Source organism: Quercus suber, unplaced genomic scaffold, assembly GCF_002906115.3.
Source record: "Quercus suber isolate HL8 unplaced genomic scaffold, Cork oak 2.0 scaffold_172, whole genome shotgun sequence".
In the NCBI taxonomy this organism is placed as follows: Eukaryota; Viridiplantae; Streptophyta; class Magnoliopsida; order Fagales; family Fagaceae; genus Quercus; species Quercus suber.
Window position 1 is genome coordinate 1,087,487 of NW_027069632.1, and position 27,346 is coordinate 1,114,832.

The 27,346-nt window shown below is 34.6% G+C and overlaps 1 protein-coding gene across 1 annotated transcript in view; it reads left to right on the forward strand.

Moving 5' to 3' along the window:
* The first annotated feature begins 12,502 nt into the window (after window positions 1–12,502).
* The window catches only part of LOC112013057 (probable ubiquitin-like-specific protease 2B), an 18,637-nt gene continuing 3,793 nt past the window's right edge, over window positions 12,503–27,346 (forward strand). Inside the window, exons 1-9 of the mRNA XM_065778032.1 lie at window positions 12,503–13,011; window positions 14,938–15,269; window positions 15,347–15,437; window positions 15,537–15,586; window positions 16,358–16,555; window positions 16,647–16,722; window positions 17,301–17,479; window positions 24,952–25,050; window positions 26,420–26,539. Coding sequence (XP_065634104.1) covers window positions 12,852–13,011; window positions 14,938–15,269; window positions 15,347–15,437; window positions 15,537–15,586; window positions 16,358–16,555; window positions 16,647–16,722; window positions 17,301–17,479; window positions 24,952–25,050; window positions 26,420–26,539 — 1,305 coding nt within the window. The 5' untranslated portion in view covers window positions 12,503–12,851. The remainder of the gene's footprint in view (window positions 13,012–14,937; window positions 15,270–15,346; window positions 15,438–15,536; window positions 15,587–16,357; window positions 16,556–16,646; window positions 16,723–17,300; window positions 17,480–24,951; window positions 25,051–26,419; window positions 26,540–27,346) is intronic.

A 27,346-nucleotide genomic window follows, 5' to 3' on the forward strand; every position in this document is an offset into this window, starting at 1 on the left:
ACCATTCACTGGTGATATTCATCAAGTACATGAAAATTTTGTTCTTCAAGAAAAATATTGGGATTCTTATACTGAACAAGAAAAGATACAAGAAGAAACACTGAATCCACAGCAATCTGAGATCAACGATTTGGAAATTGAAGAACAAGAAAATACCCATTTTTGGGTTGTCCCGGAAAATCTAGATCGACTTTATTTCAATATTGTAGTAACCCCATCTGCAAGTGACCCATCTGAAATTTCAGATTTGGTTGAGAAAACTGCAATATTTGGAGAAGTTGATACCAAAGAATCTGTGTTGGAGGACCAGAGAAGTGGAGAAGAAGAACAGTTAGAAGAACATCGCTATAAGCATCAAACCCAGCAAGCACTGCTTCAAAAAGAAACCGTTCAAAAAGACACCGTTTCACGTGATATTGGGTTGTTTGGTAGAGTAGTTTAAAAATTATTGTTTGTAGTTTTTTAAAATATGTGCGGGTAAAAAAATGTGTTAAAATACGTAAAATACTGTTTAAAAATTAAAAAATATTATTTGAAAACACAAACTAAACAGGCGTTTGTCTTTGCTAAGTTTGGAACACTGACTCCAAAGCAATTTGAAACCATAGCATATCCTAATCCTAATCAGCCTTTTTTCAATCCAAGGTAGGCCCACGTGTTAGACAAACTGCCAGGAAAACAATCAGGCCTTAAACTCCACTTCCTAGTCCACTACGTAAAGTAATAAAAACTTGGAGTTATTCAAGCCTTGAATCAAGCCCACCAGCAAGCCTCACTTGGAGTCCAATTCGTGATTGTCCTGACTCTCCAGTCTTGAATTAAAAAAAATTGGCAAATTCTCTTGACTTTGAAAATAGTTACCGCACCAACAATTATTACAGCGAAGTTTATCCACGGTTTCAAGCACAAATCGACCAAAATTCAAAGGATAAACAATTCAAAGGTATTCCTAATCCTCATTACAAAAGGAAAATAAATTTTAGCAATTTTGAGAGAGGATATTCATCCAGGTCCACAAGACAAAGATGCAATTTGAGTTCCCCACAGAATCATCTAAAGGATATTTGTGGCAAAATCCAAGAAGTGCATATTGTAAGGGACACATGAATGACTATAAGCTTTGTTATATGTAACAGTTTTATTATTTCATTTTAAATAGTGTGCTTATATATAAGTGTGTTTTATTATACTTTTTAATTTTCCAGTTTGGTGTGTTTATATTTAACAAAGACAATATAAGCATTTTTGTTGTACTTAATTTGCTTATATAATAAAGGGTTTAGTGTGTTTATTAATTCTATTTTGTTATTACATTAAACACCTTTTTAAATATATTTCTTGAGTGCTATATTTACTTTGCAATGGCAATTAAAACCTCATTTGATTCTAATCGTATTGAAAATCTTAATGGCATTAATTTCCAATCATGGAAGCGTCATATAAAATATTTATTGATGCATGAGAGAACTTAATATACTTTGTCAACAATAAAGCTTGTACCAATAGTTAAAAATGACAATGAGGGAATTAAAGCCAAAGATAATTGGGAAGTGGATGACTCACTTGCTAAAACTTCTATGTTACACCATATGAAAGACAATATAATACCTTTATTTGGAGATAATGAAATTACCAAGGAATTGATGGAAGCATTAGAAGCTAAATATGGACCAAGACCTGACACACATGTACAATTATTATTGGATAAATTTAATAGTACACGAATAAATGAAGGTGATTACATAGGTGATCATATTAATACCATAGAACTTTTAGCAAAAAAACTGGTTGATGCAAATAATTCTGTATGGGACAAAATGCAAGTAACAACCATTTTAAATAGTCTTCCACCATCTTAGAATCATATAGTTACCAGACTTACACATAGAGGTAAAGAAGTCAGTATGATATTATTACCTGCTTTGGTAGTACTTGAAGAAGAAAGAATGTAAAGAAGAAATACTTAAAATCAAAATCACAATTTGTTGATGACTTAAACAATTCCTAAATTAAGATGCCCTAAGCGACAATGGAAAAATACATCATTTCCATATAAGAAAAGAAATTTTCAAAGACTACGGCCAAATAAGCAAAGAAATAATGGAAGACCAAAAATTGCTTGTTATCATTGTGGAAGATTTGGTCATATTAGGAAAAAATTGTCCAAATAATAATAATAATAACAAAAACAATTGAACAAAGTAGATTATAATGACCATTTTTGAAGTATTGATAATTGAACCATCATCAAACAATTGGTGGATCGATTCAACCGCGACTCGTTATATAAAAAGAAGTAAAGAATTGTTCGTTGATTTGAAGGAAAAGAAGATAGGGGAATATAAAGTCTATATGAGAAATAATACTTATAGTGATGTATTAGGTGAAAGAAACTGTAAATTATCCATTAATGGTATTATTGTAAATTTAAGTAATGCATTATATGTACCATATATTCGTAGGAGTCTTATTTATGTTTTTGTATTAGATAAAAAAGTTTATGAAATTAATTTAAAGTCCGGTTGTGTGACTATTTGTAAAGGTAAAGTAAAACTCAAAGGTGTAAGAATTGATGATATGTATGTACTTAACAATGATATTTATAATAAAGATTTAGTTTGCAGTTACTCTATTGTGCCAAAATCTTCTTATTTATGACATTTTTTATTATGACATATAAGTAAAAATAAAATAGAAAGAATGAGTAAAATTGGTATATTACCTAATTTAAACATTGAAAATTTTGATGTCTGTGAATCATGCATCAAAGGAAAGATGACAACAAAACCTTTTGCTAAACATTGGCAATCTTCAAAGTTATTACAACTAATCCACTCAGATATTTGTGGACCTTTGAGAACCAAAACACACAAAGGAATGAAATACTTTATAACCTTTATTGAAGATTATCCTCGATATGGATATGTATATCTACTCAAACACAAATCTGAAGCACTCAAAAAAAATTCAAAAATTATAAAAAATGAAGTAAAAAAAACAATTAGGACAACCAATTAAAAGTATAAATAATGATAGAGTTGGTGAGTACGAAACCTTTGATGAGTTTTGTAAGGGGGAATGAATTAGGTATATTTACACTATGCCTTATAAACCTCAACAAAATTGTATTACTGAAATACGCAATAGAACTCTAATAGAGATGTCAAGATCAATGATGGCTAATTCACAATTTTCACTCACTTTGTAGGGGGAAGCTTTGTCAATTGCCAATTATTTATTAAATAGAGTTAATACAAAATTCAAGGATCTTACACCTTATGAATATTGGACTGGTCACAAACCAGGTTTATCAAATTTAAGGGTTTGGGGATGCAAAGCCCATGTACTAATACCAAAACCATTAAGAGATAAGTTAAAAAGGAAGACGTGGGAGTGCAAATTTATTGGATATGTTCAAAATGGTAGTGGTTATAGATTTCATAATAAAGAAAAGGGAATAATAGAAAGCAAGGATACTATTTTCTTTGAAAGCACCAATCAAATTACACCACTTGAAGGGATAAGGTTAAAAGAAGACCTTGATAATGAACATCGAGATCACTATAAGGATGCTTCTGAAAGTGAGAGCAAAAGAAAATCAAATAAATTGGTACCAGATTAACAAACCTTTGATATTGAGAATAGTAGGAGTAAAAAGATTAGATGACTGTCAACTATGCTTAAAGATCATCATTTGTTTAACATAGAGGAAAATTCAAGTGAGGACCCAACTAATTATGGACAAGCAATGGCGTGCAATGATTCAAAACAATGGCAAGTTGCTATGATGGATGAACAGGAATCCATCAAGAAAATGATGTCTGAGAATTAACAGCTTTACCATATGGAAGAAAGGCCATTGGATATAAATGGGTTCTAAGAAAGAAATTTAAGGCTAACAATAGTTTAGAAAAATATAAGGCAAGATTGGTGGCTAAAGGGTTTACTCAACAATCCAGTATAGATTTTGTTGATACATATTTACCAGTAGCTAAATTTGCTTCAAATAGAATAATTATGTCTGTTGTGGCAAGAATGGATTTAGAATTGCATCAATTAGATGTCAAAACAGCTTTTCTTAATGGTGAATTAAAAGAAGACATATTCATGTTACAACCAGAAGGTTTTGAAGTAAAAGGACTTGAAGATGGAGTTCACAAATTAAAAAGATCCTTGTATGGACTCAAACAATCTTTTAGACAATGGTATTTAAAGTTCCGCCAAGCAATATCGGAGATTGGTTTTGAGATGAATCCACTATATCATTGTATTTACATATGGAGATGTTATGATAAGTTAACAATATTATCATTATATGTTGATGATATATTATTAGCTGGAAATAGTCCAAATATGATGACAAAGATAAAATCTTTCCTAGCATCAAGATTTGAAATAAAAGATATGGGCCCTGCTACATGTGTTAGGATTTAAAATAATTAGAAATAAAAATGCAAAATTATTATATTTGGATCAAAAGTACTATTTGGAGAAAGTACTCAAGAAATTTAATATGACAAAATCTAAAGTTCTGAGTATGCTTGTAAGTAAAGGAATGATATTAAGTAAGAAAATGCGTCATAAAGATAAAGAATAACAAGAACTTATGGAAAATGTTCCCTATGCCCAAGCTGTGGGCAGTTTAATGTATGCAATGACAAGCACAATGCCATACATTTGTCATATAGTAGGATTAGTAAGTAGATATCAATCTAATCCCAGAAAAGCATATTAGTAAGAAGTCAAAAGAATTTTTAGATATTTCAAAGGCACCAAAAGTATGAAATTATGTTTGGGGATCAATGATCTAGAAATAATAGGATATACAGATGCTGATTTTGCAGGAGATGTAGATGATAAAAAATCTACTAGTGGTCATGTATTCCTATTTGGTAGAACAACTGTCTCTTGGTTAAGTAAGAAACAAGGTTATGTTGCAAAACATACCATGGAGGCATAATACATATCATGCAACACAGCGATAAGTGAAGCGTTTTGGATTAAGTGATATGTCGACAATTTAAAATTAGGTATACCAAATAGACCAATCAATGTGTTTTGTGACAATAAATCCACTATCTCATTAATAAAAAGTGGAGCAAATAGCTCTAAAGGCAAACACATTGAAACAAATTATCACTATATTCAAGATATAGTGGAGATGGGTGAAATACGAGTTCGATTTATCCCCTTAAACGAGATGGTGGCTGATCCCATGACCAAAGAATTGGCTTTAGATAGATTTAGAGTGCATGTAGGAAATATGGGACTCGTGGATCCAAAAACCTAAGTGGGATACTATATGTATTTGCATAGATGGAAGGACTAGGGATGCCCGAAGAACATGGCTATGCATCTTTTGCTTTGGGGACACAATTGATCAGCACTAGGCAGAATAGTATTGTATAACTATTTAGTGTATGAATGTAAAGTCTATTAATGTGCATCATAAATAACATAACTTGTACAATGAAAAGTTGTTGAAGTCGTATGAGAAAACCTTTAGAATACTGGCTTAAAGGAAGTATCAAGCGATTCAGTGCAGGCTAACATGTTTGATATGTGTGGCTGAAAGACGTCAACCAGCAGTGCGGGTGTGGACTAAGATTCTCGGCTGCGTGTGGTAACAAATGTTTCACATGTTTAATGCCATTCATTTGACATAATAGTGAATGATAAGACATCCAGAGTATACTACAAGAGTGTTATATAACGAAGGGTGTGGTCAGTGGTGCGTAACAAGATGTCTACACAGTTTTGCTAGAGTCAGACATTGATGCTGATCTATGAAGAACGTAGATGAGAATTAACATTGGGCAATACTGCGAAAACACCATAGTATATGTTAATTGTAGTTAGCACCATTTATTATGGTGCAATCAAGTGGGAGATGTTAGTACATAATAACAGTAGATGATCACACCATAATACGAACACCCTTACCTATATAATAACACCCACTTGGTGGACGGTGTTACTTCACCAACCAACATCATAGAGTTAATTAAGCGTTAGAGTAAGTTATTTACAGAAGTGGTGTGTCTTTTAGATAATATACAACTCTTGATAAATAAACATATTTCTTCCCAAGAGACATAAGGAGTTTATAAATACTGTGAGAATTAGAAAAAGCTTGAAGCTTCAACAATGAAGGAAATACAAAATAGAGAGAGAAGTTGAGAAGAAAAACTTTCTGAACTTTGTATTACAAGCTTAATTAATTCCATGCACTTACAACGCAATATATAGCTTACACAGTTTCTAGAAAGATCCAATCTAACTAACTCTAACAACCTAATGATAGCTGTATATAAAAATATCTCACTCTATACAAAATATCTAAAACAAAGTCTATACAAATTTCTGAAACAAAGTCGGTTGAAACAGAGCAAGTCAAGGTTGTGCTCAGTGAGGAAGAATAGCTCCATAAAGTGACACCGTTTACAGCCTTGAATAAGCCACGCCAGATATAAATGAGAAACGATGTCGTTTATCATTTAGACAAACGTCATCGTTTTGACGTCTCTTCTTCTTCGTTTGTAGATTCATTAGTTCCACTTACATCCTCCCTTAAAACCAAGGGGTCAAAGGACACCATGGTTTTGGAACGCAAAAACTGAAAACGAGAAAAAGAGAGACTTTTAGTAAAAATGTCTGCCAACTGATCACCAGTTGCAATGTAGCGAACTTGAAGATCACGACGAAGAACACGTTCACGAACAAAATGGTAATCTACTTCAACATGCTTGGTATGAGCATGAAAGACAGGATTGGAAGCAATGGTAAGGGCAGAATGTTGTCACACCAATGCTTTGGTGGAAAGGAAAGGAAGATGCCAAGATCTCGCAACACTTAACGAATCCAACATAGCTTAGTGGCAGTAGTGGCGAGAGCCCTGTACTTTGATTCAGTCGAGGAGCGAGACACAATGTCTTGTTTCTTAGCACTCCATATGATAGGATTGAAGCCAAGATAAACCAAATAGCCAGAGGCTAAGAGAGACAAAAGTCCATGTTGAAAGAAAATCCCAAAATGGAGAGTGCCAGAAACATATCTCAGGATCTGTTTGGCTGCAATTAAATGGGCTTCACTTGGAGTGGACATGAACTGACAAACTTGATGAATGGAAAAGCTAAGGTCAGGATGTGTAAAAGTTAGATAGTCAAGGGAACCCACCATACTCCTATAAACATGAGGATTGGCAAGAAGAGAGCCTTCAGCAGGAACTAATCTCAAGCTAGGAGTACAAGGGGTTTTGGTAGCCTTAGCAGAGACTATGTTATGCTTAAGAAGCAAATCCTGAGCATACTTAGACTAATTCAAAAACAATCCTTTAGAAGTGATTTGTAACCCAGAAAGTAATGGAGATTGCCAAGATCCTTAAGTTCAAACTTAGAACTGAGTTGCTGAATCAATGATTGCAAGAAAGAAAGACAAATGCCAGTGAGAACAATGTCATCTACATACACCAGAAGAAACATCAAGTACTTTCCATGCCTCAAAATAAACAAGGATGAATTATCTAAGGAAGCTTGAAACCCCAAGTGAAGCAAATGAGTAGAGAACCTTTCAAATCAGGCTCGAGGGGCTTGTTTGAGACCATAAAGAGATTTCTGTAAGAGGCACGCATGATTAGTAAAGGCAGGATCCACATAGCCAGGAGGTTGGACCATAAAAACCTCCTCCTTTAAGAAACCATGTAAGAAAGCATTACGGACATCCAATTGCTTTAAAGGCCAATTAAACTGAATAGCAAGTGAGAGGATAATTCTGACAGTAGGAGGCTTTACCACAGGGCTGAAAGTTTCATCAAAATCAATACCAAATTGTTGGTGAAACCCCTTTGCCACCAACCTAGCTTTATACCTGCTTATACTTTCATCACTGTTATGTTTTAGCTTGTACACCCATTTGCACCATACAACATTCTGAGTGGGTGAAGGTGGAACCAAGATCCAAGTTTTCTGTTTAGTGAGGGCAGCAGACTCCTCATCCATAGCTGAGCACCATTGTGGAAATTGAGAGGCAATTTTATAAGTAGGAGGCTCAGTAAAGGTATAATCAATCCGAGGCTTGGATGCAAGCTTGGAGCCTTAGGCTTAAAAATGCCATCTTTGGATTTGGTGATCATGGGGTGGATGTTTTGAGCAAGCACAGACACAGGCATAGAAGTCACAGTAGTAGATGGCAATGACTCAACAGAAGGAGATGTAGGAAAGGAAGATAATGTAGGAGACTAAGATGAAGAAGGAAGTGAGCCATGAATAAGTGGTGGAGAAGCAAGTAAAGAGGGACGATGAGAAGGACTAGGTGCAGAGGAAGAGATATGTGCAGTGGGGCTGACCTCAAGAAGGACAACAGACTGTGATGTATTGTCAGCAAAAAAATAGGAAAGGAATGACAACCAATGGGTAATAGAAGACGAGGAGGATGTATCAGATGATGGACCAGCATGTAAAGAAGTGGTTTGTAAAGTCAAATACTTAGATTCGTTGAATAGGACATGCCTTGATATATAAATTTGAAGTGTAGTAGGTTCTAAACAAATATAGCCTTTGGAGTAAGCTGGATAGCCAAGAAAGATGCAAGGTGTTGTGTGTGGTTGAAGTTTATGTTTATTATAGGGTCTGAGAAGAGGGAAGCAGGTACAACCAAAAGTTCTAAGGTGTAGGAGATATGGTTTAGTGTTGAATAGGACTTCTCAAGGTGATTTGGTATGAAGAATAGGAGTGGGAAGCCTATTAATGAGATGAGTAGCAGTAGAGACTGCATAAGACCCATAGGACAAAGGAAGGTTTGAGTGAGACCACATTGTGAGAGAGCATTCAATAAGATGTCAATGTTTCCTCTTAGCAGTGCCATTCTGCTGAAGGTATGAGGGTATGAGGTTTGGTGAATAATGCTAGAACTAGAGCAAAAATGATTAAAGGCATTAGAAGTGTATTCACCACCATCATCAGTTCTTAAGATTTGAATCTGTGCATTCAATTGAGTTTCAATATATGCTTTGAAGTACTTAAAAACATCAAACACATTAGATTTATGTTGTAGCAGATATACCTAAGTGAATTTGGAAAATTCATCAATGAATACAAGATAGTATCTAAAATCATTTATAGAAGTAACGAGTTGGACCCCAAACATCACTGTGAACTAATTCAAGAGGTTTAGAGAAAAAAAAAAAAAAGACTTCTTAAAAGGCAATTTATGCATTTTCCCACTGAGACAATGTTTACAATGAGATACAGAATTTGAAATGGAATCATTACAATTCACTGAATTATTACAAGAAGATAGAGCTGTCCTAAGAATACTATTAGTTGGATGACCTAATCTGTGGTGCCACAACAACCACTTATTGGATTTCTGAGTGTGAAAAGAAGATGAGATAGGTTTATGTGACTGTGAATGTGTAGTAGTAGAGTGAGGATGATGCTTAATAGGTTGATGATGCTTGATGAAATTCTTTGAGTAGATTGGATAAACTCCATTCTCACTCGAGCCCCAATAGAGGATTCTCCCCGTAGGAACATCTTGGATTTTGAGTTCGTAAGCATCAAAATGGCAAGAACAATTATTATCCAAACAAAATTTATGAACAGAAAGAAGGTTCATGGCTATTTTAGGGACATGTAAGATGTTTTTGAGAACAAAGTTATGATATTTCGTAGAAAGGGAAACATTATCAATATGATTGATATGAAGAGTTTGACCATTGCCTACTGTGATCTGCTCTGGTCCTTTGTATTGTGACTGAACAAAAAGATTACCAAGATTGGCAGTGAGATGATCTGAGGTACTATAATTAACTAGCCAAGGATCTTGATTGTTTGTCAAAGCTGCATTAGAAGCTTGAGCCATTGCAGCAAGTTTGGTTGGTGAATTCTTGCCTTGATAGGCAAAATCTATTTTGTAATAATAGTCAAGGGCTTGATGACCTGCCTTTCCACAAATTTGGTAAATAGGTTTATCACCCTTGAAGTTTTGGCCACCAAACTGAGAGGTCTGAGCAGGAGAGTAATTATGCTGATGAAAATGTGGTGTGTAAAACTGCTGTTGTTATTTAGGTGAGTAGAACTGTTGTTGTTGACCTCCACCACCGTTGTTGGTGTACCTTCCTCCACCTCAGCCTCTGTTATTATTGTTTTTACCTCTACCTCGGTTAGATCCTCCATGATTTTGTGATTGAAACTGAGGATTGTTAGAATGCTTATTACCAGAAGCATACATGGCTAGATAATGAGAGAAATTATCAGAATTCTCTGCCATAGCCTGTTCTTCACTCTGTAACATGATAGAAAGTTGTTCATAGGTAATTGGATCACTCCTGGTTCGGATTGCAGAGCAAAAGTGAGCAAATTCTCTAGGCAAACCATGAAGAACAATACAGATAAGTTCTTTATTATCAGCAACAACTCAAACAGCAAGGAGTTTATCTCGTGCAATCTTGATCTTTTGCAAGAAGCCATTGACTGAATCAGATCCTTTCTTGAGGCTTTGTAGATTATCAGCAACAACTCAAACAGCAAGGAGTTTATCTCGTGCAATCTTGATCTTTTGCAAGAAGCCATTGACTGAATCAGATCCTTTCTTGAGGCTTTGTAGCTCAAGTTTTAGGTTCAAGATGTTTGCCCTTGAGGTTGATGTGAACCTTTGTTCTAGAGTATTCCATACTTCTCTAGAAGTGGTAATTCCAACTACAAGTGAAACACTTGTGGAGTGAGAGTAGAATTGATCAAGGATACCAAAGCTTTATCCTTGATTCTCCAAGTCAGGAAGTCTGGATTCACATTTGTAGTCAAGCTTCCTTGAGCATCAAGGAGATATTGACAAGGTTGAATGGATGAGCCATCTATATGCTCAATCAACGAATAAGCTTCCAGAATTGTGATCAGCTGATGCTTCCATGGAATATAATTGGTGTAGTCAAGTTTTATGGACATTAGGTTTGACATATTGGAAAGAAGTAATAATGGTGAAGGAGACTGAGTAGGAGTGACTGTTGTGGTAGTTTGTGGTGGTGGAATAGAGCTTGAAGGAGTAGAGGACACCATGGATTGTGGCTCTGATACCATGCGAGAATTAGAAAAAGCTTGAAGCTTCAACAATGGAGGAAATACGAAACGGAGAGATAAGTTGAGAAGAAAAACTCTCTGAACTTTGTATTATAAGCTTAATCAATTCCATGCACATACAATGCAATATATAGCTTACACAATTTCTAGAAAGATCCAATCTAACTAACTCTAACAACCTAATGACAGCTGCATATAAAAATATCTCATTTTATACAAAATATCTAAAACAAAGTCTATACAAATATTTGAAGCAAAGTCGGTTGAAACAGAGCAAGTCAAGGCTGTGCTCAGTGAGGAAGAATAGTTCCATAAAGTGACATCGTTTACAGCCTTGAATAAGGCACGCCAGATATAAATGAGAAACGATGCCGTTTATCATTTAGACAAACGTCATTGTTTTGACATCTCTTCTTCTTCGTTTGTAGATTCACTAGTTCCACTTACAAATATTGGGACTCCTTATTCATTGTTACGTTACATAATTTTTTTTTTTTTTGGGTCTATGTTGGTGATTCCCAGTCTAGCAACATTACCATACACAATAAGGGACTAATAGTTTCTATCATCCTCAATGTGTTATATACATTCATCATTGATCCAACCCATAAATACTATCTTTAATTGGTTATTTAGTTCATTCAAATTTCTCGAATGACTTCCATTAAGAAGTTTATCAAAAAAACATTTTCATTTTAATTTAAGATATTTGGTTTTGTTTTTAGATGTGTTGAAAATTGTGTTAAGGGGTTAAATTTCTTTTAGCTGAATTTGGTAAATATTTGGCAATTTCACACTAAATAACTTTAAAGGAGTCATTAGAAATTAAAACAATTTTAAGGATAAAGATTTACAATTTCACACTTAGTGTCGGAATATTTCTGTCTTTTTGACTATTCATGGTATTTTGTCAATTACTCAAAATGCTAAATAGCTGCATCCTACTCGCAATGCCAAACACCCTGTGAATCTCTTACTCGTTTATAAACAATTTATTTATTTATTTTTATCTTCATCTTTAATGCATTTAAATATATTGCACTTACACTGCTTCCACCTTGTGTGTGAGCACCTCTAATCCGATTCATCCCCTTGCCACTCCAATCAACAAAAAGGGGTGACCAAAGTGGTCCAAGTCCAATGAGTCATTGATTTTACTCAAAAAGGGGGAAAGTGCTCTGAAATTTTAGGATAGACCTACATAATTTGAGTCAAAAATCACCGCGGAAATTTTTTTTGTTGTAAATTTCCATTTTTTTTTTTAAGTGTCTCGTTGTCCTAAATTGCTAGGAAGGAGGAAAGCAAGTACTTGGTTACTTCCATTATCCAAAAAAATTTTAAAAAAAAAGAAAAAGAAAAGAACGAAAAGGAAAGCAGATACTTCCCACTTTTATATATATATATATAAAGTATAAACTGCTAAAACCCACAAATTCCAAGTCTCTCCGCTCTGTTAAAACGAGTAGAAAATACTTTCCCCTTACAAACCGTGGAAAATCTTTTCCACGCTCCGTCACTGCGAGTGGAAAATCATCACTGAACCCTGCTAATTCCACAACTATTAATTTTTTCATTGAAAACTGGTTACCGGCTCTAATTCGTTCTTGCTCCGTACAAAATTAGGGCTCGATTCAACTCTCCCAAAATTCCCCAATTTCTCTCTCTCTCTCTCTCTCTCTCTCTCTCAATTTCAGCGATTCTCCTAAACCCTAAATGTTCCTCACTCACTGAGTCGAGCTTAATCGAGTTTGAAAACCCTACTTATTCGCGATCACGATGAAAAGCTCTCCGCGAAGAGGAGCTGGTGGTTTCGACGTGTTCGATTTCAAGGAAGAAGACGAGCTTGCTGATTTGGCTTCCGAAAAATTCCTCGAGAAGTTCAAAAACTCTAGCGTCGATCACCATTCCACTTTGAAAGACGACTTTCTCGAACGTGGTAATGCTTTCCTCTATTTTCCAACAGTTTCCCGGGAACCAAACAGACTTTTTTTTTTTTTTTGCTTTATTTGGCAATTTTCCAAGAATTCGGAAAATAGTTGTTCTCTACGTGATTATTTGTATATATTTGAATAAATTGGCGCTAAATTTGTAGAGCACGTACGCTACAGAAAGTGAGCGTGTTCGATTTCGATATAGGTTTGGTTTTGAATCTCTCATTGAGAATTTGATCCGCCACTAGTTTTTTCTTATTAATTGTTACTTACACACGCACTTGAGCCACGATCTCACACTCCACCATTAGTTTAGCTCCCAAATTGGAGCTGCGCATGTCCAGTTGACTGTGATTCGTCGATTTTGGAACCAATTGTCCAGAGTAGAGGAAGTTCCATTGTGTCTTACGCATTGGCAAGATTTGTAAAACCGAGGCGGTTTCTTATGATACAAAAAGGGTGTGCCCAGTTAGAGTTTAGATTTTCACTTGCTATATACTCGTGCGGGAGTAGTTAATGGACGTCTTGAGTCTTGACTAGCTGTATGTGCGTGTTGGTGTGTTTGGTTTAAGATACCGAATGTTTTTTCACACACACACAGATGTAGGAGGAATTGGAATTATAGTGTATGAGTAAACTGTAAGTCAATGATCCAGGCTAGGCTTAATGTATGCAGTTGTTGACCTTTTCTTTGTTTGGTAATTGCTGAAAGTTTTGGTTGGGTCTGTTAAGTTATTATGTTATTTAGAAAAAAAATATATTGAATTTCATGAAATCCTTTCTGATTAGTTGGGGTTAAGGAATGTTGAGTTGAATGAAGTGTGTTTTCACTTTTCAAGCAGAGGTCTATACACTTTCCTGTACATTTTGAACCTCTCATTTCTTGAGTTTGTCTTGACTGAAGGAGGATATTTTCTGGGACCCTTTAGTAATTTATATTTAAATAAATTGCATGGCGAAGTAATTTCCTAAGTTACATGCACTACAGTACATTAGAGGGAAGTTTTAGCAGGATGCTCGAGGAACTACCTTGTATAATTGTGTTGATGGTTTTCACACTTGTGTGTGTTTGTTTGTTTGTTTGTTTGTTTTTTTTTTTTAATATATATATATATATATATATATATATGTATATATTGGGGGGTGGGGGTGGGGGGAATTGTATTAACCAAGCTCACTTTTTGAGTTCAATTAATCATTAATCTGGTGAAATATATAATATTAAAACGTTCTGTTTAAAGTTTCTGTAGACAGCATAGATTGAGCTTCCGTACCAATTCTAAATTGGCCGAAATTTGTGTGTAGCATCTTTTTATTTTTTATTTAGTAGTATTTTTTTTAAGGTGACACTGAATGCTTGTTTAAGAAGTTTGTTTCAGTTTACAGACTTTCATAGTAAATGGATTCTCTTCTAAATTGCCCTCATCCTATTGCACAAGAAAAAAAAGGGGAAGAAAAAGGAATGGAACAATAGAAAAAGTATGACCCAAGATACCCTAAGAAGCACTAGGTAATGACATGTGGATGTCCCTGTCAATTGTGTGTGTCAAGGCTTGTAGCTGAGCCAAACTGTTGTTTGAAATTCTTTCGTAGGGAAAGAAAGGTTTCTGGTCAAGAATTTTGTATCAGTATGGTAAAGAATTAGAAAATCTTTAGCTGTCTTTCTACCTGCATAATTTGGTAAATTATTAGCATGTGGTCATGAACCATAAATTATAGACTTTGCTGGTCATGCTGGTTGCCAGGAGTTTATGTTAAACCTGTTCTTATGTTTGAATTGGTTTTTCTTGCCTCTGAATTTTTTTTTCTTATTATATTTTTTTTAAGACTTGTTTAACTTGTTATTTTAATTAAGTTGGATCTAAACTGATTCAGCTTTAATATTTTAATCCATTTCTATGTATTCTTAATGCATTTATAACTGTTTGCAGTTACTGAGGGAGCCAATCATGGAACGAAGGAAGTTGGTAGTATACATTGTGTAGATGTTGATGCAATTGACTGTAAACATGGTTGTGATGATGCTAATTCATTTAAACCTCTGGGCATAGAGGGAGAGAGCTTCGCTGACAAAAGGGATTTCTCTGGGTTGGATGCTACCCGGGATTCCAATTCTATTGGTCATGAACAACCTGATTTAAAACCAGATAGTAATGGATCCAGATGTTTCATTTCTGAACTGGAGAGAAAAGATTCAATCCTTGAAGCTTCTACTCCAGAAAAAGGGCAGATAGATTCTGCACTTTTGGAGGCTCCATCCAAAGTACTTTTACTTTCATATGTTTTCTAATTATAAATGAATATTGAAAATCATGTTTACATTATCTGGAGTTTGTGCAGAATGAGCCAGTTGATGTGATCTCAGATGCTGATGAGAGCATGAGTGGGAATTCTCCCTCAAGTCCTACCTCTGAAACTGCAGAAGATGGAGGTATTTCTCAGGATTATGATACTTATTAACTGCATTGTGTGTTTTACATTTATGTGGACTACCTCCATCTTCTTACTATACTCTGTTGTATAATTTCAGTTTCATTGAATGGTTATGCAACAGAGCAGTCCTTTGGCGATATGGGAATGGTAATTATCTTTTTTTTTTTTTTTAATAAATTTGAAAATATTAGGATTTTTTAAGTAGAGATTGAGCAGAATTGACTGACCTTTGAGGGTTTCAAAAATGATGTTGTTTAGATCTGAAAGACTAAACCATCCAGGATTTCTTGATTATGGAGTCCTTCACCTAAATTCTCCGTATCTATTGGGGCATTATTTGTTGATTGGCTATGTAAAACATTATTGTGTCATTTTTCCCACCTACTTTGGATGGATAATGTAATGCTTTGGGGAGCCACTTCGCACTTATGGTATTTTTGTCCACATTTTCCTTGCAATGATTGCATGTGGTGATTTACAGCTTATCATCAAGGGAAAAATTGACCACTATTTGTTCCCCACGCCCATCAAGTAATGCTTATTGCAGTTATAGATTATAATAAATGGTTTGTAAGTTACTCAGTTCTGTTGCCACCTCATATTTTTTGTTCATCCTTGGTTGCATTGGCTTGGGATAATGCTTTACATTCAATTGGAAATAGCATATGGTTTTGTCGGGACTGAAGACACTAGCTTCTGTCTGACTCTGAGAATTCTTTTAAAATAAACCATAATTGTTTGGGGTGTATGGTGTTTGCAAATAGGATTAGTACTTATTCTCTAGATAGCCATTTAAATTTCTAGGTAATTCTTGGCACCATTGTTGTTAAAATTTGGTACATTTTACTAATATCTCTATTTGTAGTGGTCAGAAGGCCTCTTGAATTGTGACTATTTATCATTTTTTGCAATTCACAGGATGACACAGATATGGAGGTCGTTCTTTCTACGGATTATGTTTTATATCGGGATATTTATTGTACGGGTCCCCAGTTAACTTTCTCACACAGTTGCATCAAAATTAGTGGTTCAAATCCACATGGAAATGAAGGAACCTTTAACTTTGAATGCGGAGTCGATGATGTTATTGATATTGCTTGTCAGTGGACTCGAAGAGTGAGTTCTAATGCTCCTGTTAGGATTTTTGGTGATATTCATATATGTTTGGTTTTGAAGTTCTGTTTTTTCTTATATGGGCTGCATTCAGGTTGAGACTGTCATTATAAAGCTCCGTGTAATTACAGAAGATGCAGTTCAAACAAATAATGAATGTAGCACTCAAGGTCAGTGCTCTTTAAATTCACACCCATATGGTTCGATTAGCACTTCATATCGTAATTAGTCAACCGTTCTGTTTTCTAATTTTTGAGTGACACTGACATTTATTTGGTAAATTATCAAATACTTTGTTAGGTGAAAGAAACTAATGTAAAGTCCTGTGTTTTTTGCTATTATTCATCCTCCCTACAGTTTTTGTTCAAACAGTCACTTCCTTTTCAATGACATTTAACCTATGTCTATGAGTGAAGACACAAAATTGGGCAACAGCCAACGTGATATATTCACAGTGACATTATTAAAGAAATGGGGGTGGATAAATTGGGCATATTGCAATAACAAAAAGTTACTTTATTAGAATGTAATTTTATGGTTAGTAAATACTAATAGTTAGTCTTCATTGTAAGTATTGATGAGGTGTTTATTGTTTATCAAATTATATGTATATAGATGTTTTCTTGAAAGATATGTTATACCTTTTTGTAAGACAACATTTGCTTCTTTTTGGTCTAGAAGAATAAATATGTATGAACTTTCATTTTTTTGAATAGGATGTGGTTTAAATTTTTTATCTGCTTTGCAGTATGCTGTTTTATTAAGCTAATAGCAGGTTCTAACTTTGCTGATTTACTCCACGTACCTGGATTTCAAGGCATTGAGGAGTTGAAGATTGCAGTAGTTGAGCCTAATTGGTCCCACAAACAGGAAATGATCACCTCTATGAACGTGAAATACATGGCTGCGTGGGATATTGTGGATCAGTAAGTTTTAAATTCTCCTTAATGTATTCATATATTTTTTTTTTCTTCTAGTTTTTCTTATGTTTTTTCTTCATAACTCAAATAATTTTTCATGTTTCTTGTGAAAGCCGAATGGTCATATGAGCCAACTAACTAGATAAAGCTGTTGCTTAATATTGGAATTTGCTAAATTATCAAATCAAGAGAAAAAGATTTACTAATGCTATTTCTTTTATTTTTGATAAATTAATAATGCTATTTCTTTAAACTTTTTTATTTTGATAGGTAACGTAAAAATTTTATTAAAAGAAAAAAAAAGGGAAAATACACTTTACTACCCTAAACTATACACTAGATTACACTTTGCACCCTAAACTATTCGAATGCACACTTTGCACTCTTAACTATCACACTTAGCACACTTTGCACCCTCACATTACTTTTACTGTTAAGTTAGACAGAAATTAATATCACATGACTTGCACATGATTTTCGCTTGGGTGTCACACTATTTAAAGACCAAAACACCCTTTTCACAAACAATTAAAAACAAAATGCTTATTTCTTTTCTTTTATTTTATTTTTTTTCTGGTCTTTCTCTCTCTGCGTACAGTCCTTCCTCTCTCTCCTGCCCAGCAGCTCTTCCCTGTATGACTGACTGTATTTCTTTTCCAAGAAGCACTGTATGACTGACTGTATTGTATTTTATAAAGCACTGAAGGACATTGCAATGAGTTTTAATTTTCAAAGAACTACGTAATATTGCTGGTCCTTTAATTCCATTAAACAAGAGCCAATTCAACACCATCTTTGCGTTGCTTGTAATAACTAATGAGCTAATCTTAGAAATGAATGGTAAAACAAGACCGAAATGTTTTAATCTATTTCCCTCTATTTGGAAAACCAAACATAAAGTCAAATAATTCCCAGAAAACAAGGGTGGTATGTTTAGGCAAGCCCAAAAGTAGGGAAACGCCCTAGCTACCAATCACTTCATTTGACCTTAGGAAGACTTGTGCTTATCAGCAATTGATTTGGGGAGAAGAGAAACTGAATAACGGTAAAGAGGAGAAGAGGAGAAGAGCTGCCATGGACAAGAGAGAGGGGAAGAGCTGTACCTGTACGCACAAGAGAGAGAGAGAGAGAGAGAGAGAGAGAGAGAGCTGGAAAAAAAATGAGAAAAGAAATAAGTATTTGATTTCAATTATTAGTGAAAAGGGTGTTTTGGTCTTTAAACAGTGTGCCACCTAAGTAAAAATCATGTGCAAGTCATGTGATATTAATTTCTGTCTAACTTAATAGTAAAAGTAATGTGGGGGTGCAAAGTGTGATAATTGTGATAGTTTAGGTAGCAAAGTGTGCATTTGAATAGTTTAGGGTGCAAAGTGTAATATAGTGTATAGTTTAGGGTGGTAAAGTGTAATTTCTCAACAAAAAAAAAAAAAAAAAAGCTAACCCGAGTACATTGGGGATGTACTATGAGGGCACAAATCAAAAACCAAAATTACAACGATCAAGTAAAACAGGAAGGGAAAAACAGGAAAAATGGGATAAAGCCACACTCCAGTCAAGGAGAGTTTGCAAGAAAAAAGACTTAATCTTTAGCCTAGAACGTTCACATCTAGCCCTATTTCTTTAAACTTAGCATCCACAACAAAATCTGTGATGACTTTTGAATTGAGACTAGTACTTTTCTTATGTTTTTTTGTGCTTCCAGTTTAATCCTAAAAAAAAAAAAAAAAAAAAACTATTCATTTTCAAATAACTAGAGTTTTAAAAAGTGGAACACCTTGATTCATGTTAACCCTAAACCCACTACAAGCACAAATTTCCTTTCTTGTAATTGACATAGGACAAATTCTGTGTGCTTGTGGTCGGTTTAGTGTTAGGAGAATTTGTGGGTCTAGGCTTTAGAATTGTTGAAAAAAGGGTTATGGGGTTGATGGTACGAATTAAAAAGTAGTTTTGATGACTTGTTTGATGGCTATTTGGTAGAAGTATGTGGGGTTTTAGGCTTTCGAAATTTGATAGGTAAATGAAAGGGCTTAATTTGGGGTTGTAAAAAGGAAGAGAGAATTTTATGGTTTCTTGGAGCTGTATGAATGGTATATGTGGGCGTGTGTTTGGGGTTTTACGAATTGCATTTCCATTTTTGAATTCTTACGCTCTATTATATTAAGTTTTTGAACTTGTATCTTTTCTTGATCAGAATGTTCACCATTGTGAACATCAGTTCAGGATTTTTGAATAAAAGTTTTATTACCTATAAAAAAAATGTGAATAGTACCACAAGAAATGAGAGAAGACAAAGGGAGAAAATAAATAATAAGGCCAACTGTGCCTCACCACTGAAAACACTAAATAATATTCTTAATCAACTTCCTCTTGCTTTAGTACAATAAAATACTTTTTTTTTTAAAGGTAAGAAAGCTTATATTTACTATTTAGAGAAGACTACTTCATTATTTTTCATTAGAAAAATGAAGTAACCATAAAAAAAATATACATGTACAAGAAGAAAGGAAATCTAAAAACAGCGGAATGGATTTCCTAGAAGTAAATCCCCACACACGAGACCAATCAAACAAGGTCCCTGCAAATAAAGCTTCTAAGCTGATCCCTAGTAAGCTCCACATCTTCAAAAGTACGACTATTATGCTCCCTCCAAATAATCCACATCACACAATGTAGCTTCTGCGACATCAATTATCAAATTCCAAATATTTGAAGAGTGCTTCCCCCAGACAGTTTCTCCATCCTGCCAATAAATTAAAAACCTTCTTGGGTAAAACCCAAGCAATACTGCATGATCTAAATGCAAAAGTCCATAACCAAGAGCTTTCTAACAATGCAACAGGAGATGATCAACACTCTCTTCACTACACTGGCATAGGCAGCACCAATCCACAATTGGAATGCCCCTTCTCCTCAAATAGTCACCTGTTATAATCTTCCCCCATGCAGGTATCCAAACAAAGAACGATACTTGACATGGAGCCTTCATACCCCAAATGCTGTTCCAAGGAAAAGTAGTGGAGTTAGATCCCCTCAAACCAACATAAAAGGATTGTGTGTCAAAATTCGTGTTCGACTTGAACCTCCACCTCATCCTATCCTTGTCCTCATTTGGAGGATTTTGGGACTCCAAGGCATGAGAAAAGGCCCCCACCAACTCCATTTCCCAATCGTTGAAACCACGTTGGAGCCAAACATCCCAATTCCACCCTTCCTTTGCCATGTGACTCACCAACATATTAGCCACATATGCCTCCCTATGAGTAGCAATCTCAAATAAAATCAAATGCCTCCCTATGAGTAGCAATCTTAAATAAAATTGGGAAGGATATTTTCAATAGTTGATCCCCACACCAACAATCATGCCAAAACCGGACCCTACTTCCCAACCTAATCTCAAAATAAATGAACTTACTAAAACTCCCCACCAAAAAAAAAAAAAAAACACCCACACCCACACACATTCCTCCAAAAATTTCTAAGCTATCACCTGCCTCCATATGCGTGTCTCCCCAACCCCATACTGCCACAACCACTTGCCCGGAAGGGCTTTATTAAAGGTGGTGATTTTCCTAATCCCCAACCCACCACCAGCCATAGGAGAACACACCTTATCCCACCCTACCAAATGAATTTTATGCTCATACCCTAAACCTCATAGAAAATCCCCCTGTAACTTCTCAATCCTATTAGTCTCTCTAGTAGGAATAGTAAACAAAGACAAATAATAAGTGGGAATGCTCGAAAGCATACTCTTAAGCAAAGTTAGGCGACCCCCCATAGATAGATACCTTTTCTTCCATCCTGCTAATCGTCTTTCCGGTTTCTCCAAAATCGGATTCCAAATAGAGGACGGCTTCTACTTATCAAAAAAAAAAATATATATATATATATATATATATGAGGACGGCTTATAGGAAGCTCCCAATGCCATACCAAGTAAGACATAGGCAAAATTCCAACCTTGCAGCCCAAAATGTCAGCTAGAACGTCTACATTATCCACATTACCAACCAGAACTATCTCACTTTTACTAACATTTATCCTTAGCCCTGTAACCGCTGTGAAGCAAGTCAGCAACATCCTAATATGAAGAATATGCTCGACATTGGTATAACAAAAAAAGAATAGTATCATCTGCAAATAACAAATGAGATATACATAACTCTTCACCTCCAACTCCATGCACCTTGAATCCCCTGATAATACCAGCCCCCTCCATTTGCCTAAGCATTCTAGTACTTTTCCATCATCAAGAGATAGCATAGGAGATAAAGGATCCCCTTGTCTTAAGCCTCTTGAATTGTGAAAAAAACTGACTAGAGAACCATTATAGCTATTACTGAAAACTGGACAGAAGGTATACATGTATGGATCCATTGTCGCCATTTAACTCCAAAACCCATCCTCTCTAACAAGTAAAGCAAAGTCTCCTAAATTACATGTTCATAGGCTTTTTCTATGTCCACTTTACATATTACACCTGATATGTTACTCCGAATACAACCATCTACACGCTTATTTGCAACCAGAACTGAATCCAAAATCTGACGACCCCCCACAAAAGCATTTTGAGATTCAGAAATGAGACCATCTAGCACCCCTCTCAACCGATATGCCAACACCTTAGCCAAGATCTTATAGATGCTACCGACCAAACTTATTGGTTCAAAATCTCTTATATTAGATGCTTTATATTTCTTAGGAATAAGAGCAATAAAAGAAGCATTCAGGGACTTATCGAATTTACCATACTTATATGGATCCTAAATCTTAACTTCCCCTGATGGCCTAATAGAATTATGACTCCTACTCCCAATTGAATCAAACCAAAGCCCACACATAAAGACCAATAAACTAAGGAAAAAACTTACTATTAATAAAATAAAACCCAAGGTCCACTACTTTGGTCCATACTCAACAATTATAGAATTACTAAAGTACTTTTGACTCTTGAATAACCAAATAAAATATAGGCAAAAATACAAATAACACCCTTTAAGTTCGGTCAATTGTCATTTTGGTGTTGTAAGTTTTATTTTTGTCATTTTGGTCCTCTAAATTTGCATTTGATCATCCTTTCCATCCATAAGTCTTGTTAAATGTTAAAAACATATTAAAATCTCTCTCTCTATCTCTTTTTTTTTTTTAAAGAAAAAAAAGTACAAATTACATCCTTTGAGTTTGGTCATTTGGTTTGGTAAAGTTTACATCTTCTATCATCGCTTAAGGCTAGTTTTAAGGCAACTTTTTTAAGGGAATGGAGTAAGGACAAATGGTGACAACAAATGTGAACTCACGGGACCAAAATGACAAAAATGAAACTTACAGGACCAAAGTGACAATTGAGCAAACTTTGAGGGTGTTATTTGCATTTTTGCCTAAATATAAAAACCTAATTTACTAATTACTACCATAGATACCTTTTCTTGGTCTTTGCCTTAACCTTTGGAAAACCTTAGGCTTCCAAAGAGGATATTGCTGCTCTAACCTTGCTATTGCTGCATCATGCCATTTGGGGGGGGGGGGGGGGGGGGGGGGTCCCCCCCCACACACACACAAAAAAAGGGGATGATGGTTGCTCCAATGTTTTGTTCAAACGTGTCGCTTTGTCTCAAGATATATGCATGCCATCTATTTAATGGTTAATCAATAATTGTGTTTGCTTGTGAGATAGTTCTCTCTTCTTATTTTCGGTAATTATAAAAAGTTTGTATTTGAGTTTGTTTTACATGGTAAATTGCATTTTTATAGTATGACTATTAATTATAATGATTTTGACTGATGAAATAATTAGAACGCATTTACTAGTACTATTTAATAATTTCAAATAATTAGTGCTTTGTGTCCCTCAAACTGTTAGGTATTTTTCTTTTTCTTCTTCAGATTTGATTCTAATGGAAGATGGTGGTACTACATTTATTCTCAAACCAAAGAACCCAAGTATTCTATGAGTCCATTTTACAATAACAGATTTTCTTCTTGTAACACTTTAATAACATAAAGAGTGAATTATACTTTTGGTCCTAGATACTTAGAATAAGTTCCATTTTGGTCCATAAAATTTTGAAAAGTGAGCATTTGTCCCTTTGTCTGTGGGTTTGATTTGATTTTGATCCCTCTAATATGTGTTTAGTTCAATTTTGGTCCTCTGAAAAATGGGGTGCCATAGTGTGGAGAGACCAAAATTGTTGCCCTTTAAACATTTCAATGACCAAATTAGAACTTTTTAATTGAGGGACCAAAACCGTACCTACACCAAATTTGAGGGACCAAAAGTATGACTTACCCTAATATAAATTGTTACATGACAATTAGTTTCAAGTTTCTGCAGAAGATTGTTTATGCTTAAATCAGGTTTTGTTAAAAATAAAACTTGACTTAAGTTTCATTTCTTTTTTTGTCCTGTACATGACTCTTTTTGTGTTTATGTGTGTTTAGGTATGCTTTTATCAGTTATTATTATTATTTTTATCAATGTCATTTCTCTTGAATGATTGGCTATTTCTTTTATACCAATTGAAAAATTAGAGCATGTTATAACTTGTGTGCATATTATATCAACATGGGCAGTCTTTTTCTGATTGCACTGCTGACAGTAATAAACATTTCTTTTCGTTCAGCAGGAACCATTTCTGAGTCATATATACTTTTTTTTTTTTGGTTGCCTTCTAAGTATAATAAAAGTAGGTACTTTTTAAGTTGTTCTCTATATCTTTTATCCATTTATTAAGTTTAGGCATGATTATTTATATTGGCAATTGCATCCATTTCTTGTGTTAGTTGAGCCAAATCTGCACTAGGTCATGTTTTTTTTTTTTTTTTTTTTTGATAAGTAAGAAAGAAGTATATTCAAGAAACTACCTCATGAAAACTACATAAGGCAGGCAAAGGATACAAGGGAGGAAACAAACAGAGAAACAACAAAACAAACAACCAACAAAAAACTAAGAACAAAAAACTAGGTCATGTGCAGTCATTTTCCATTCACAAGTAGATAAATTAGTGAATAGCGTTACTTAGATAAGAGCTGATGAGAGGTATTAGCTACCTCTTTCTGTTTCTCATTTTAAGGCCTGTTAATCATCACTTCTGATCCTCTACTGCTTTGTAAATTTGGACACTTTTTCTTTTGTTACTTAGAAAATTTTATATATATGACTGATGAGCAGGCTGAATTTTATTTTTAATTTTAGATGGAGTAAACATCTGAATTATACTTCATTCTTTAGCTAGCATTTGTTTTTCTTGGGGTTTGTCAATGAAATAACTACATTGCTTATGATTCAAAATTTCACATTGTGTTTCTTAATATTTCTCTGTTTTTCTCTCTCCATTTTCCCTTTCAGAATTCGTGTCTCTAATATTTTTAAATTTATTCTTGATTAATCATATCTGTTTCATTTTAAGCTTCTTTTTTTAAAAACCTTTTCAAAAGTTACATCCAGCAAATTGTGCACATACTCATTACAATCTTGACATGACAGTTATTTGTGGGAAGAGTGGAAAGAGAGGCAAAAGGAGGCACCAGAAGATCTCTCTTCTAAATTTCTTAACCTGCGGTTTGTCTCACTTGAGGTATTGCCTCTAGTTTTAGTTAACAATCTTTTTTCTACTTTAAAGTGGAATCATGGATAAAAAAAAAAAAAATTGCTTGTAAAGTTGCTTCTAGCAGCCAAGCAACTATGGGTAAGCTGTGGGGTTGGAAGGGAATTGGCCCAACTGAATGTTTTGTTGATCATCAGAATAACATTTTAATGTTATTCAATACAGCAGAGCAACTATTTCACCTGTGATTTTATTCTCAGCATTATATGCAATCAAAATCATGTTAGTGAGTCTCCTTTTGTCATTATGGAATTTCAATGCTATGGAAATTACAGTGAAATGTGGCTAAATCTACCTCCATTCTTAGCTACAATACCTGCAAAAAAAGTTTGAACTGTGAAGAAGTTGGAGATGTTTGATGGAGCTTGAATTCAGTTAGTATTCTTCTATATGGGGCCCCTACTACATAACTTATTTAATTAAATTAAGTTCGTTAAAATATGCTTGATTTATCCAGAGATATTTTATCCAATTTTGTTAATGCTATTTCATATCAGTTAAAGAATTGTTTTCCCTATTATTCAAAGAAATGGGGTTAACCACAAATGTATTAAATCCCAAGAATTTGATTTATTTATTTATTTATTTTATTTTATGTGGCTTAGTCTCATTTATCTATATAAATGATTGTATTTGAAATGTAAATCTTTTTTGTTAACTATTCTTTTTTTTTGGGGGGGGGGGGGTGTGGTGGGGTTTGGAAGATGATGGTTTCTTAAGTTTTCTTTTATAAAAGTTTAGTTTCTCGAGCTATAGAATGCATCATTTATGGGTTTAATATTGAATTATTGACCCCCCCCTTTTTTTTTCCATGTGTGAGCGGGTGGATGGAATGTGCACTCTATATAATGAGCCTGTTATAGATATCTCATATGAATGAAATACATTAATGTATTTTGTTGTATCCTTTCTAACAATTTCTTTGGCTGATTGCTAATCTCTAAATTTACACAAGATAATAAAATTTACATGAAGATGCATTCAACTTTGTTTAGTTACATAGATAACTAATCTGTAAAGTTACACAAGATAATAAAATTTAATAGAAGATTAATTTTAACATATTTTTTCTCCCTTTTGCTATCAAAAATAATCAACTCTCCTTTTGAGTTATAGTTACCAGTTGAGAAAATTATGAAGCATATGCAATCTTTTTTAGCTTAATTTATCTGGTTATTTTCATTTCCCTAGCATATAATTTGTTATGACCAATTTTTGCTAGGAATTGGCTGTAATTTGTACACCCCCCACCCCCCCTTCCCCCAAAAAAAAAAAAAAAAAAAATCATGGGTTATGTATAATTTTTGTTATTCTGACATTAATTCACATTCCATGTCAGCTGCCACAGCAGGAGAATTCATTTGATTGTGGTCTATTTCTGCTCCACTATCTGGAGCTCTTCCTAGCAGAAGCTCCTGTTAATTTCAGTCCATTCAAAATAATCAAGTCCTCCAAGTTTGTAAGTAGACTGCTTAATTGTCACTTTTCATCTATCGTCATGAACATTTTAATATGTTTTCACATTTTAGTTCCTTGAATTTTGATTGTGGCATGTAAAGTATTGAAATTGATTGCATGAAATCCTGACATACTTAGTGGAACCCTTTATTACAAGTGTTTTGATTGTGGTGTAAGCTTTATAATTTGTTTGAATTGCAATTTTTAGCTTATATTACACGTCAATTTGAATTTAAGCCAATCTTTTTTTATGTTTCTTTTCTTTTTTCCCCTTATTTAAATATTCTCTATTTTTGCCCCCCCCCCCCCCCCTTTTTTTTTCCATCTCCCCTTCTGTTTGCTTGTGCTGTGTGGACTGTGTATTACACTATAACATATTGATTATGCTCTTTCATTTATTTGATTCTTAAGATGTTATTCATGCATAATTACACTTGTCTTTCCCCAGCTTGATGTGAATTGGTTTCCACCTGCTGAGGCTTCTCTGAAGCGTACTCTTATCCAGAAGCTAATATCTGTACTCCTAAAACATCGTTCTCCAGAAGTCTCATCAGCTGCTTGCAGTGACGAAGATGGGCCCTCTGAATTTCCTGAGAATAATAAGAGTGAAACTGGTGTGGAGTTTCTTTCTCAGAGATGCAGTCCTGCAATAGCTCCCCAGGGCAATTTATCTAGTTCCCAGGCTGGCCAGGGGATTGAAATGACTGTTTTATCAGTATCTTCGATCAGTTCTCAATGTGTCAACGACACAGGCTTGGTTCTCAAAGAGTTTCTTGAGTCAGGAGCAACTGCAGGATCATTACTTGGA